Source organism: Medicago sativa, chromosome 5 (assembly GCF_051527215.1).
Source record: "Medicago sativa cultivar Bolivia chromosome 5, Bolivia_mono, whole genome shotgun sequence".
Taxonomy (NCBI): domain Eukaryota; kingdom Viridiplantae; phylum Streptophyta; class Magnoliopsida; order Fabales; family Fabaceae; genus Medicago; species Medicago sativa.
This window is the reverse complement of record NC_140753.1, coordinates 17062905-17077368: the sequence shown is the minus strand read 5'-3', so window position 1 is coordinate 17077368 and position 14464 is coordinate 17062905. Positions and strand designations below refer to the sequence as shown.

At 32.2% G+C, this 14464-nt stretch overlaps 2 protein-coding genes and 1 long non-coding RNA gene across 4 annotated transcripts; all 3 read right to left on the bottom strand.

The window, feature by feature from the left end:
* Nucleotides 1-1066: 1066 nt before the first annotated feature.
* LOC146920609 (uncharacterized) lies at nucleotides 1067-4464 on the bottom strand. Its single transcript, XM_085714032.1, has 5 exons — nucleotides 4194-4464; nucleotides 3263-3598; nucleotides 2692-2968; nucleotides 2039-2276; nucleotides 1067-1738 (listed from the first exon to the last, which is right to left on the bottom strand). The coding sequence occupies exons 2-5, from the start codon at nucleotides 3530-3532 to the stop codon at nucleotides 1333-1335; spliced, it is 1191 nt and encodes a 396-aa protein (XP_085570158.1). The 5' UTR covers nucleotides 3533-3598; nucleotides 4194-4464; the 3' UTR covers nucleotides 1067-1332.
* Nucleotides 4465-6882: 2418 nt separating this feature from the next.
* On the bottom strand, nucleotides 6883-8904 carry LOC146920608 (uncharacterized). The gene is made up of 2 exons (XR_015011840.1): nucleotides 7608-8904; nucleotides 6883-7161 (listed from the first exon to the last, which is right to left on the bottom strand). It is a non-coding gene; the product is annotated as an uncharacterized LOC146920608 (long non-coding RNA).
* A 2679-nt stretch (nucleotides 8905-11583) lies between these two features.
* LOC146920607 (transmembrane 9 superfamily member 8-like) lies at nucleotides 11584-14252 on the bottom strand. Of its 2 annotated transcripts, none has more exons than XM_085714034.1 (7): nucleotides 13926-14252; nucleotides 13722-13827; nucleotides 13521-13633; nucleotides 13270-13420; nucleotides 13101-13187; nucleotides 12619-12711; nucleotides 11584-12406 (listed from the first exon to the last, which is right to left on the bottom strand). In XM_085714034.1, exons 1-4 carry the CDS (start codon nucleotides 14114-14116, stop codon nucleotides 13393-13395), a joined length of 438 nt encoding a protein of 145 aa, XP_085570160.1. In that variant the 5' UTR covers nucleotides 14117-14252; the 3' UTR covers nucleotides 11584-12406; nucleotides 12619-12711; nucleotides 13101-13187; nucleotides 13270-13392. The 2 variants fall into 2 exon arrangements, with proteins under 2 accessions (XP_085570160.1, XP_085570159.1); XM_085714033.1 differs by having other exon boundaries at nucleotides 13309-13420; nucleotides 13926-14130.
* Between the last annotated feature and the right edge of the window lie 212 nt (nucleotides 14253-14464).

The following is a 14464-nucleotide window of genomic DNA, read 5'->3' as shown; positions in this document are numbered from 1 at the left end:
GACTCGCTCATAATCATTGTTCTTTCTTGTTTTAAATATTATGTTATTCTTATTAATTGGCATTTTTTTTAGAACTAGTCATGCATTATTTGCAAATTTGAAATAATTCAATATAATGCAACCCCTCCCTCCTCTGCCAATCTTGTACAGAGCTAAGTGCTTAAGTATATCAAACAAAAAGGAAAATTGGTGGCATGTAAGGTCAAATTTATACTGTGACAAAACCACATTACTATTTTTAATATCTTATATATTAAGTTATTAAGAATAAATAACTAGTAAATTAAATACTTTTTAAATCAAAAAATAATCCTACAAGTCTAGGCCACTAATTTATAGGACATTTCCTCCAATTACAATATAAAAATAAAAAAGCAATGACCTTGAATTTAATCATATTCCCAAAAACAATAATCCTACAAGTCTAGGACACTTATTATAGGACAATTCCTCCAATTAAAAAGATAAAAATAAAAAAGCAATGACCTTGAATTCTATCATATTCCCAAAATGGATGATATTTATTAAGCAGCTTGTTATGTCAAGATTGACTATATATGATGTAACAGTGAACCAAATTTCAGAAACAAAAAACAGGATACTTTAAAAGAATATTGTAGAATAATGATATTAATCATATAAAAGCACAATCAAGAAAACAATACCCAAAAAAGCATGAGAGTTAAGCAAGAATCTTGAAACTTAATCAAGGAAATGAAACTAAAAAATTTCAACAACAACAACAAAAATAACAATTCAACAAGAAAACTCCCATTGAAATTGTTTGACAAGATTATACAACACACTAACTTCAGACAATTAATCCTAATCTAATGACAAACAATCAAACAAGTAATTATTTACAGTTCTTCAAACCAACCAACAATCAAACACATTTTTATTGTCTAGTTTGTATTGTCTAATAGCAAGTGCATCATTTTACTCTTGTAAAAAGTAAAATAAAAGGGTCTGGTCTCTGGTGTATTGTACCAAAAAAGTTTAAAGTGCATAGGTCCTTTTCTTTTAACCATTGTGAATAGATAAATAATTGAGAAGAATTAAAAAATTGAAACATTAAGTATTTATGTTTGTATCTAATAACGAAGAGAAGCATTATACAGCAAAACAAGTACCTCAACAAAGAAAGACCTAAAATATACAACCACATTGTCTTGGCAAGTAAAATCCATGACAGAATAATACATCAAAACAAGCAGCTCAACAAATAAAGACACCTATCTAAAGATCAAACAAAATCAGCAACCAAAACTAACACTACATAATCTGCCAGAGACCCAAGAAAACTGTCCTCATGCAAACAACTCCTCTAATTCAAAGTTCTTTTGCCAACAAGTTGAACAAGTTGCACATCTTCTCAAGTTTGTTCATATCAGGAAGTGTAGAACCGATTGGACAGAGCAGCACCAACTGCATTTGTCTTGAGGTGGCTGTGTCTTGAGGAGGATTCTCATGTTCTTCCATAGGAGAAGTGACTAAAGGAGTAAGCTCATTTTGTTGCTCAACTGAAGGAATCTCAGTGACTGGTGTGTCATTCTTGTTTAAGGTTCTGTCATGTATACTTCTCTTTTTCCTCTTCACTATATCTTTCACATTTTGGTGGATAAAGTATTTTTGGGCATGGCTAGCAATTTGAGTTGAAGTCTTTGTCACCACAAATTCTTTTGAAATATCATTCCAGCGTCCCTTTCCATGTTTTTTCAGCCCCTTCAAAAACAACCTATATATATATATTTCACAAAATATAGAATGAATGTGAAATATTCAAATTCAACTAAATAATATGAGAAGAAAATATACTTATGCATCCATATTCATAACTAAACAAATATATAAAAGATAAAATGAAAAAAAAAAATGTCAAAAACAGAATAATTTTTATAGAAGTTAAAATCTGTAATTTTATAAGAACTAAACACATATTTAACTCAATAACATAAAAAAATAACTTTCAAACATAGGTTTTTTTTTTTTTTTTGAAGACATTTCAAACACAGGTTAACACAGACTGCATACTTACTTGTCTTCATCTTCTTCCCAGTTTATTCTTTCCCTCCTTACTCTCTTTGAAGCACGAATTTCTTCATTTAGAGCCAATTTCGCAAAAGCACTACTCAACTTATTCAAATTGGTGTGACATTTCTTCTGCTGTTGTTCCATGCTATTCTTAGAGGGATCTTGTAATGAAACCCGGTCAGTTAAATTAACTCGACGGTGACGGGTTATATATATAGTTTTGCATCTTCGTTCCATGCTTTCTATATCAAAAAAACAACTATACGAAAACAATTATAAGAACTTAAAATGAATTTAAAATCAATTTGATGCATAATATTTTTTGAACGGTAAAAATATGTTAGATACCAGTTAAATCTTCTTAATTCTTAGTTCCCAGCCTCACCCGGTTTACTCAAAAAACAATGCCTTAATCAGATCAACTAGCCAATTATACGAGTTAACAAAATTAAGATTACTTGGCCAAGCCTTAATCAGATGAACTAGGCAATTAGTAAGTTAACAAATTACTTCGCCAATTACTCAAACCAATTACAGAACCATAATGAGAAGATATCATAATGACAATAAAAAACACTCATTGTAAAACATCATGTTGCAACTAAAAGCCACTTCAATGGTATCAAAGCAAGAATATTGAAGATTAGTGATTCTCACCTTGTCCTGCTGCCACCGAGGATACAGGCTTAGGATTCTTACCATTCGGATAAGGTCCTGAACCAGGTGGGAAAGCATATGCAGGAACAGCAATGTGAGGTGGAGGTTCCATAGAACGAAAATACGGAGCAACAGGCGGCTGCTTATGATAAGGCATCTTTGCTGCAGGAAAGTGAGGCGTGCCATTTGTGTTACTCTTGCGCTTGGGGCCTGGCTTTTGACAGTGTGGTGATGGCATGTTAGTCATCAGATTGAAGTTGCCAGAATCGTTTGACTCCTGTTTAATCACAGATCCATACACGGAAAATCAGGCAAACACGAAAAAAATAGTCAAACAGAGTTGAGAGTATTTTTTACTCGTTGTTTAATACCAACACGTCATAGTTTAATTGTTACTCAATAATACAATTCTTATGCTTGCAATAATATTGCGAAATTCATGAAAAATAGATCAATACAAAACATGTTTATCTTAACAAAAAAAACTCCATCAAAATCACATTACACTAACATGACCTTTTGCATTTCATTCTCAAACGATAATGCTATCAAATTACAATAATGAACAAACCTGGATAGGAGCTCTAGGAGCAGCCTGACCAACACTAGGCACAGAAACTACTACATCCACACCCTTAGCAACTTTCTCAACATGATTCATAGGTTTTGAAGTTTGAGCATCAGAAAGAGCTGGCCAAGACTTGGTTCCAACAACCAACACAGGAATGTCATCACTTTTCTGATCTTCCCAATGAACTTTTTTTTTCTTGCCAAAACTTGGGGAACCTCTCTTCAATATTGATCTAGGAGCACCACTAATCTCATTATCAGCAATCACCATAATTGCTTTTATTCAAATAGCAAAAAGATTGAAACTTTACTATCTTCTTGGTATCAATTAATGATGCTGAAAACAAAAATCAAGAGTTGAATCAGTTGAAAAAACCAAAAGGGTATTAAGATATTGACTTAAAAAAAAAATGAAAATATAGGAAAAAGATTAAACCTTAACTCGCTAATGATGTTGAAAACAAGAATCAAGTGATGAATCAGTGGAAAATTAAACTAAAAAACTTCAATAAAAACAAAAATAACAATTCAACAAGAAAGCTCCTTTTGAAATTGTTTGACAAGATTATACGACTCATAATCTAATGATAATCAGGGTCGGCAACATGGATCAAACAAGACCATACAATGTAGGTTTCTGTTATCGAACTTTCAGTTATTCAGACCCACAATGCATAAATTGGGTTTCTGTTACCAAATTTCCAACAAAATGTCTCATAAAAGCTAGAATCTTGAAACTTAATTAAGAAAATGAGACTAAAATCTTCAACAACATCAACAAGAGTAACAAAAATATCAATTAAACAAGAAAATTTGACAAGATTATAGCGTATCAGAAATCAACAAAAAAGTCACTACATAAACTCAATGAAGTTGATTCAAACAAAGGTGAAAGAACAACAAAAATGTTACAATTAAGAGAAGAAATTTACCCCAATTATCACTTCCAAGAGACAAAACCCTAACTTCCAAGTGAAGAAATCGTCGATCAATTCAGAAAGATGAGTTTGGGATTGTGATTTTGTGAGAGAAAGGGAAACTTTGAGAAGAAATTTACCCCAATTATAACTTTCAACTTCCAAGTGAAGAAATCGTTGATCGATTCGGAAGGATGAGTTTGTGAGAGAAAGGGAAACTTTGATGAGAAATAACGAACAGAAAACCAAAAGCCAGGGAAACAAATTGATTCTGTGAGAGATATATAAAATTGGAAAAACCTTCAAAATTTATCTATGGTAAAAGTAGTGGATAATTGATAAAATAGTTGATAAGTTATTGTTAATAGTTAATGACTGATAGCTTATATATTATCGTTGGTAGTTTATGAATGATAACCAATAATTTAATTGAAGTGTTTGATAAAATTAGTGATTCAACTAGCTCATAAGTGTAAAATGTCATAAAAGAGTGTTCTTAACAAAAATTATATCAATAAATATTATTTAAAAAGTAAGTTAAAATTTATTAATTTAGTATATTAAATGTTATATATTAATTTTATTCACTAAATTTCATTTTATTTTTATTTTCATTTAGCTATTTATTATTTAAAAAACAATTAAACTCAATTATGAATAATTATCTTTTTTTAGATAGACGAAATGATAAATAACTATTGAATCTCACATGAGTAAATAGTCAATTACCCCTCAAAATAATTTTCATAATCAGATAAGTATTGCAGCAGACTAAAACCATTAGAAACAATGTCATCTAATCATTGGTTAAAAAAATGTCATCTAATCTATTTATAAAACAAAACATACCAATTTAAATATGTAGCTAACCTGAAAATATTATAATTACACATTTTTTACAAGGATATCAACCACTATGTTAATTGTTTGTCTTTAATATCTTTTGAGTCAAGTATAAGGAAAAAAAATATAAATTTTCAAGTTCAGGGGGCATTTTGCACATAAGTGCAAAATTTCAGGGTAGTATTTGCAAAACGTGATGTTGACTAACAGAAGAATTTGACGGAGGGGGTAAATTGATTAACGTTGTGCAATTTTAGGGGGGCAATTGAAATTTTGTTAACGTCAGGGGGGTAATTGACGAAACTTACAATTTCAGGGGGTAATTGCCTATTTACTCAATCTCACACATAAATTTAAAATGTATTCTCCTTATTATTATTATTATTATTATTATTATTATTATTATTATTATTATTATTATTATTATTATTATTATTATTATTCTCCTTATTATTATTATTATTATTATTATTATTATTATTATTATTATTATTATTATTATTATTATTATTATTATTATTATTATTATTATTATTATTATTGTTATTATTATTATTATTATTATTGTTATTATTATTATTCTTATTATTAATATTATTATTATTATTATTATTATTATTATTATTATTATTATTATTATTATTATTATTATTATTATTATTATTATTATTATTATTATTATTATTATTATTATTATTATGATCATCATCATCATCAATTAAACAAATAATCATAATCAATTGATATGCTTTAGTATGTACTCCCTCCGTCCCTTAATGTAACCACCCATTTGATTTTGTTTTTGTCCCTAAATGTAACCCCCTTTTCAAATTACTAGATGCATTTATTACTTTTTTCCTAAACATACCCCTAATTAATACTACTAACTTGTCTTGAAATATGAATAGTCAAATTTAATACACATACAAACAAAGGACAATTTGGTAATATTAATACAAAAAACAGACACATTAATTACACTGACAACTTTTCTTAAGAAATGTGAAAAATGCAAAGGGGGGTTACATTAAGGGACGGAGGGAGTAACTCATTAGTGCCCGTCTGTCCGCTCTTTCTACTGCGCTAACGCATGTAACTCATAAATAGTATGTTTTTCAACATCAATGTTGGTTTAGTTTTTCTTGATATATCTTCGAGAAAATTATTAGAATTAAAAGAATAATCAAGCTTGATAAATTTGTTACTGATTTGTTCCCGTACCCATCTGTCCGCTTTTTCTAATGCACTAACGTATGCATATATTTGATTATTTTTCTTTGCATAAATTGGTTTGAATTTAACTATTTATAGAGTACACAGATGATAGGGATAAACATTGATAAACTAAAAGATGTAAATATATGTTTAGTGTTAAGGGTAGCCAAAAACTTGCTGGTACAACCTCCCAAAAAAAACTTGTTTGTACAAATTATGGATATAAATAATAAACATAGATCAATCGTACACTTAAAAACATGTTCTTTTTGTATGTACGTGAGTCTCATTCTTAAACATTTTGAGAAATGGGAAGGCATTTAAAGATAGGCCGCGAAGACCATCACAACACTTTATTTGTATTCTTCATTCTTTCTACATCTACTAGTTACAAGCCCGTGCTTCGCACGGGTTGAATTACATTTTTTTAAAAATTTACTCTAAAGGAGAGATGTTCAAATTACGGAACATTGCTATTCTTCTTAATTTTGAGAACGAAGGTCGTGTCCTTCGCACAGATTGAATACTGTTTTTTTGAAAATCCATACTATATGTTTGAATAAGACAAATGAAACCAGGCTGTGATGATATTTGAAAAAAAAAAAAAAGACAAATGAAACCGATTTCCTAAGATGAAATCCGAGTGTACTAAGCCAATCCCAAAATGTTACCGCACTAAATAAGGACCATCACTTAATTATTTAAATTCAACAATAGCTAGAATTATTCAAGCCAATTAACATCACACCATATACTTGAATAATTAGACCCTAAACATCTCAAGATACCAACAAAAGTCCTAATATATGTAGATTCTACTACACCGCGATTGCAGAGAAGTATTTCACCAACTGTTGTGTATCGGACAACACTCAAGCAGCTTGATCCAATTCCAACTTCCGAGACACATAAACCATCCTAACCACTGCAAAAACACCATTGCAGATGAGCATGACAGCCGAAGAATGACACAATAAAAACAAGCGAGCAGACCAGCTACAAAATCTCATTAACCTTCCATTAATCTAGGACAGAATGACATAGTAAGATTCAAGTAAGTTGAGTTTCAAAACATTAATATATTTATAGTGGAAATTTTAGAGCTGAACAATGATGCAGGATTAACCAGTATCTTATAGGAGCTTTTCTCTATATTGAAAGCACAGAGTATGCATGGTCATTTTTATTCACATAAAGAATAAGCTGTGTATCATACATTTCAATTAAAATGCTTGAATTGCCTGATATTTGAACTTGACAAAATAAAACTTATTCAATAGTTGTTGTAAATTGGAAATTTATCTAATACACATGGTCTTGGTTTTTCTTTTTATTGTATGTGTGAGAGAGACAAAAAGAAAAGAACTTTACCTCTAATTTTGCATTTCTACTACCAAATGAAGCCATGACATATTGTTAAAGCTTAGTTCAGTTTAACACTACCTGCAAGAAGAAAAATAAAATTAAACTTATTGGAGATAAGGACATTCTTAGATTATGAAATGGTGCTTTGACGGGGAAGACAATCGTATAAGACATTGCTTCAGTCGACCTTGATAATGATGAAGCAGAGATTTAGTCTTACATTGAGCACATTCGTGTTCACAAGTCTAATCATAGATTGAGAGACATGATTATTGAAGTTCAATAGGGATGACATAGAATTATGACTCATGTTCAATAAGATATGTGTATAAAGGGGTATAACTTTATAAATGTATTGGTCAGAAAAACGTTAAAACCATATCATCAGTTTTTTAGTTTTTTCATGACAGAGGCACACATTGTCTCAAAACTTAGGTAAGCTACCAGGGAACCAAGAAAGAGAATGAGTTACCATCTCAATGCTCTTAGTAAACATAACGTGGCACAACTTTAAGGTGTCTATCAAATGCATATTTTCGAGCATTAACATTGCCATTGTTACTTCTAACAAATTCCAATTGATAAAATTTTGCCAAGAAATGCAAGAGCTAAAAAACAACATAACACTACATTTTACAACAAAACACAAAGGTGTGCATGGAAGAAGGATTACAAAGAAAGTCTGAAATACACAAATCAACCATACTAAGACACAAAAATACCTATAGTCCAGGACCAAATGCAAGAGAGAAATGAACACAAAAGTGTTACACTAATAATAATACCCCAGCAACAGGGACACACCTTATAGCTATATAGAATACTGAATCAGCCCATAAACTGTGGAAATGCAAATACAATTGAAAGATCTACTCTAATCCTGCTTCACCAGCAACTAATCTTTAATTACTGATTGGAAACATCTCATGACTCAATTGAAAGTATCCAGGACTGACTGAGACCTCAGTAAATTTTCAGCCAGTAATTGAGGCAGAAGATTGAAATTTCAATGAACTGAATGTCTCCTAACATGTGACTTTGACACTCTCTAATTGAGTCATGAGATGATTACAATCAGTAATTAAAGGATCAATGGCAGCAATACACAAATTCAAATTCAGACAGTTTGTGACAGTGACTGCACCAGTTGAGATTGTTATTTTCTGCATGTTGAGCTCCACCACCATTTGTAGGCACCATCTCAATCCAAGAAGCTACCAAAGGTTATTCCTTCCAACTTGCAAGCAGACACTGAGACGGTTCCAGCTCTGTCATAAGTAACTACTGCTCATCTAGTTGAGCCATTGGCGGAAATAACAGCATTAGATCACAAAGAGAGGCTATAAATGTTCCCAGTTTGAACTTCAAAGCTAATGTTAGAGGTAACTTCCACTTGCAAATCACAAAAAAGACGCAATCATAAATAAATCAATGTCTAGAGCATTCGCGGTTCTCGTTGAAGCAAGATGTAGAAACCGAGAGAAATAAAAAATGTAAGCTCAAAAGGGAAAGAAACGGCTGGTCTGAACGTGATTGAGGGAAAGAAAGGTAAGAGCAGTGAGTTAAGAAAATTATAATAAATGTGCCCGGAGTTTTTCTCAATAACCCTTTGTAAAAAATAACTTCTTTTTCTATAAATATGTATTCTTCTAAATTCTAACTAATAGAGGCCTCAAATTATTTTTGAAACAAATAGAATCCCAATCTAATGGACTTAATATAAATACATGCACTCAATATATAGAAATTGATTTGAGTGTTAATTACCGGGTGAAATTCTGCTTCCTTGGTTAATGGAACCCTAGCTTAGGGGTGTTCGCGGTGCGGTTTGGTTCGGTTTTGAGCAAAAAAGTCATCCAAACCGCGAGATAAAAAAGCATGCGGTTTGGTTTGGTTCGGTTGATTTTTAAAAAGTCATCCAAACCAAACCAAACCAATCCAATGCGGTTTGGATTGGTTCGGTTTGTGCGGTTTATCGCGAGATAAAAAAATATTACATTAACTCTAATATTGCCAACTTGTTACAAAATAAACATAGGACATTTTATTTTGATGTTTATATGATAAAATATTAGGTAAAACTTATATAGAAATAGGTAAAATTAAGAAAAAAACATAAGCATGAAACAAATTATTGAAAAGCAAAGAAAACAAATTCATCACTGGAAATGAATTGAAAGAGATGGAAAAGAATTATAATCGAACCTGATGGTGCAACAATGGAAAAATCGAATCAAAAGAGATTATTATTGAGCTATGTAATTGGGCTAGTACATATTTAAGTAATATTCATTATTTTTGCGGTTTGGTTTGGTTTGGTTCGGTTGCTGAGATGCAAACCGCAAACCAAACCGAACCGCGCGGTTCAGTGCAAAAGTCATCCGAATTCATCCGAACCAAGTGCGGTTTTTTGCGGTTTCGGTTTGGATTGGTTTGGTTTGCGGTTTTTCTATTGGGTTGGTTCGGTTTTGAACACCCCTACCCTAGCTCAACTATGGAAGCCTGCATTCTATCATTATAACAATACAAATTATGATAACTTTGATTACAACGATGCTGCATATTTGCAAGCTCTTTAGCCAACTCTAGATAATCAACATCAACAGCCTATATATTTATGGGTTAAATATGTTTTTAGTCCCTGCATTTTGCGCTCCTTTAAAGAATAGTCCCTACATTTCATTAAATGTTTTTAAAATCCCTACATTTTTTTCCGTTAGCACAATTAGTCCCTGCCGTCTATTTTTGCTGACCGGACAAACGGAACATGCCACATAGATGCCACTAGGAAGCCACATGGCCTCATTAATGACATGTCATGCCACGTGTTAAAATCCTAATTTAAATAAAAAATATTAATATTTATTATTTATCACATCTACATCACTCAAAGATTTCAGTTACCATACACGTCTTTCTTAAATTCTAAAACCTCTTTCAAAAATGGTATACAATAAGAACTAAAATCTCTTGGATAAATGCCTTTGTAGTACTTTGATATATATCGGCTGTGAACATTGCTTGTACTGGTCTTTGATCTGAAAGTTTTGACTCACTCCTGTTGTAATTGATTTGTTTCATTGGTTTGCCAAACCATATTCCTTCGCAAAAATTAGAACAAATCCATACTCCTGTTGTAATTGACTCCTTTGCCAAACCATCAAATATTAAATCAAAGAATACCTCTTATGTACTGAAAATTGATTCCTTCGCAAAGAAAAATGATTCCTTTGCCAAACCATACTCCCGTTGTAATTGATTTGTTTTATTCCTTTGCTTGTACTGGTCTATTATTCAAAGATTTCACATAAACCGAACCATGTTCTTTCGCAAAAATTAGAACAAATCCCGTCGGATCCCCAAAAGCTAACCCATAAACCGAACCCCCAACCCCACCCCTTCACCAGAGAACGAAGCATGGCGGCGAATTTAACAAGGTTCGAATCTGTAAAACGGCACCGACAAGAAAAAGGGTGGTGCGGCCGCTAGAACAGCAAGCACCACCAAATTCACTATCTACATCTTGTTAATGTTGATTTGTATTTGGGAGGATAGACAAGAAATGGTTGAGGGTAGAAGAAAGGAGGAGAAAAAAGATGAGAGATCGCAGGAGGAAGAAGAAAGGAGGAGGAAGAAGAAGTTTTTTTTTTTTTTTTTTTTGGGAATTTAGGGATTTGAATCCCCATTGAAATGGGTTTTAATGGGTCGGGTCATATCACCCATTCCAACAAGCCCAACCCATTAAAAAACTGTAACAAAAAAAAATTGCCACGTCAGCAATCCGTTTGGTGATTGGCCATAATTTGACGGCAGGGACTAATAGTGTTAACGGAAGAAAAATGTAGGGATTTTAAAAACATTTATTGAAATGTAAGGACTATTCTTTAAAGGAGGGCAAAATGTAAGGCCCAATAACATATTTAACCCTATATTTATTTACTCTCATAACCCACATTGCTTTCAATAATTAATTAGCATAAACTTTGTTTCATCAAGAAATTTCTTCTAATTTTTATAATTTATTTCCTAATTACAAAAAACTAACTAATAGGCTTCCCCTCCCTTCACTTTGAATATTTTTTAATTTATAGTTCTGTTATCTGTTTATGTCTTGAATGCCATAATTTTATTTATTTTCCTCATGTCGACTTGTTCTCATTTCTAATTACAGGAAGGTGTTCAGCAGCTTGTTCTGGGTTTATACATCATACATTACTCTATTATCCTATACATCACCTAAAACCATTTGAGACAATAATTTTGACATACGGTAGGAATCGGAACTGATTTCGAGGATTCAACAAAAGTATCAACCTTCTCAAGGTTCAGTGACTGAGTTTGAGCATCGAAGACAATATTCTATAACAACACAATGGAAAACGAAACATAAGCCGTAAAAAATCAAATAGCCATATCTGTTATAAATAAAATAGCTTCATAGAAAATATCCTATAACAATGCAATCGAAAACCAAACATAAACAACAAAAAATCAAATAGCCAAATCATTTATAAATAGAATAGAACGAAATCACAAAAAATGTTCCATCTATCTATTTGCCACCAATGATCCTCATTATGCATTATTTTCTTCTCCAAAAACACCACAAAAAGGGAATTTCTACAACAGTGAATAACTGAAACTTAGAAACCTTTCCAAACATGACATCTAGCGAATTACACGATTTTAATACCAAGATAAAGTCACTTAAATGAGGTTAATGCCACTCGAATGAAAAATCTTCAGTAAAGAACGTTTCTGCATTACTACCATTCCTCCTGCAACTTCTTTATGGGACCAATTTTCTGGCATACCAAGAAACCATATAAAAATGCTAGCACAAATGCTATCTCTATCTATATACGCCCCCTTCAAAAGTATCCAAATCATGCAGCAAAAACAAAACGCACAGATGGACTGAAAAGTAAAAGTTACTAAAAACCAAACATTTTTATCATCGCACATAAAAATACAAAACAAAACATTGAATCATGAAACTCGATGAAGTTAATTATACCTCCAGAATTCCATCCTCGGCTTCAAGCCGTCAGTCAGCTAGGGTAGCTCCACCAGCCAAAAAAGAAGAATGATGAAATAATCCTTTCTTTTTCTGCAGCGTTACAACAATGTATCTATATTAGGATTGAATTGAATAGAAAATTGAAAACTTTGAAACAGAGACATAGCTTAATGAACTGAATGTCTCCTAACATGTGACTTTGACACTCTCTAATTGAGTCATGAGATGTTTACAATCAGTAATTAAAGGATCAATGGCAGCAATACATAAATTCAAATTCAGACAGTTTGTGACAGTGGCTACACCAGTTGAGATTGTTATTTTCTGCATGTTGAGCTCTAATTTAGCTTAAGCATCTACATAAAGTCAATTGCGTTTTTTTAAGCATTTCAATATCTTGCATATACCTTTGCAAACCTCTTGCAGCAATATTAATTAATAAAACCACCTATCATATAAAGAGAATGAATCAAACAAACCTAAAGTTAGGGACTTTTCATGAGAATACACCTCATGGCAGGAATTTTGTCTTGTGGCCCATCAACTCAAAATGGCAAAGAGTAAGTCTGTACAAAATATTTCGGCTAACAATTATTAGCACATGCAATACAATTCCATTCAAGCACTGTTTAATTAAGATGATCTCACTAGGAATTCAACATCATATGTGAAGATGATTTCCTTTACCTCTTCAACTTCCTGAGGAGTATTGGAGTTGACAACTGTATGTTTAGCATGAGGGTCACACATTGATAAGCGAGTTTTTTCATCTCATTTCCCTTCATATTCATGTTTAACACTGCAAATCATCATTCAGAACCGAAAATCAGCAAGAATCCATACCACAACTGGTTTGAAAAACTGAATTCATAGAACAAATCAAGCACAGACATACAGACCTGAATGGCTTAACCTCAAAGCTCACTATTCTGGCAGATTCAGTGAGTGAATCTCTATGATATTTGACAGTAAATGCCAAATGGTTGTGTATAAAAAACTTCTCCTCCTTGCTCTGTGTATTTCAACATAGTAAGCACAGGAAGAAGGAAAAAATTGGCATTCGCAACAATAGACATTGATTTATAGTATAATGAGCATACCCCACCATATTGTCCTTTGAGTCCAACATGGAAACCAAGCTGATAAACAGTAGAATCCTGATCCACACGCTTTATGGGAACAACCAAAGGAAGGTTATCTAGAATCCTGCACATAGAAGGTAGAGGCATTGTAAGATCCTCAATATCAAGATAGTGGCAGAAAACAGGCATGGAAATATAAGACAATTTACTGGCACGCCGTACATGTTCACCCGATACTCATCATCAATCTTCTTTTTGAATGCTTTTGCAGTTTTGGCATCAAGTTTAAGCTTACACACAACATTGCACATTTGTGGTTCGCACATTTTGAACTGCAAATATGTCAGAGTAGAGTATATCAGTTGAAAACCAAAACACAAGTTGCAGGAAGCAAGCAAGGATGACGACATCATTTACGGAACACAGCCAAATAGTGCAAATATTATGTAATCTAAACAAATATACATAGACTGAATAATACAAATCCTCATATTTGTTAATTAACATCATCATGATCATACTCAATAACTTGAGCTCCTCTACACTACAGTAGAGACAAAAATGAAAAGAATATTTTGCGTGAGTTTTTTCAAATTCTACTATGCTATAGAGCTACCTAGGTTTGTTCAAATTCTACTATGTACTAATAACATACCACCATTGCAGTGGGGTATTTTACTCCATACGACCACAATAGAGTGGTCGATATTGCACCACCACCGTGATGTCCCAATCTTCTGTTCACACATCAGCTCCGAAAA

What these genes read in the sequence shown, in the direction of transcription:
- LOC146920607 (XM_085714034.1), bottom strand. Translation starts at nt 14,116, where the DNA reads ATGATGTCGTCATCCTTGCTTGCTTCCTGCAACTTGTGTTTTGGTTTT. An exon ending in GATGAGTATCGGGTGAACAT is followed by an intron (nt 13,828 to 13,925) that starts GTACGGCGTGCC and finishes TTCTATGTGCAG; the next exon opens with GATTCTAGATAACCTTCCTT. An exon ending in TCAAAGGACAATATGGTGGG is followed by an intron (nt 13,634 to 13,721) that starts GTATGCTCATTA and finishes TGAAATACACAG; the next exon opens with AGCAAGGAGGAGAAGTTTTT.
- LOC146920609 (XM_085714032.1), bottom strand. Translation starts at nt 3,532, where the DNA reads ATGGTGATTGCTGATAATGAGATTAGTGGTGCTCCTAGATCAATATTG. An exon ending in CTCCTAGAGCTCCTATCCAG is followed by an intron (nt 2,969 to 3,262) that starts GTTTGTTCATTA and finishes GTGATTAAACAG; the next exon opens with GAGTCAAACGATTCTGGCAA. An exon ending in CTCGGTGGCAGCAGGACAAG is followed by an intron (nt 2,277 to 2,691) that starts GTGAGAATCACT and finishes TTTTTGATATAG; the next exon opens with AAAGCATGGAACGAAGATGC.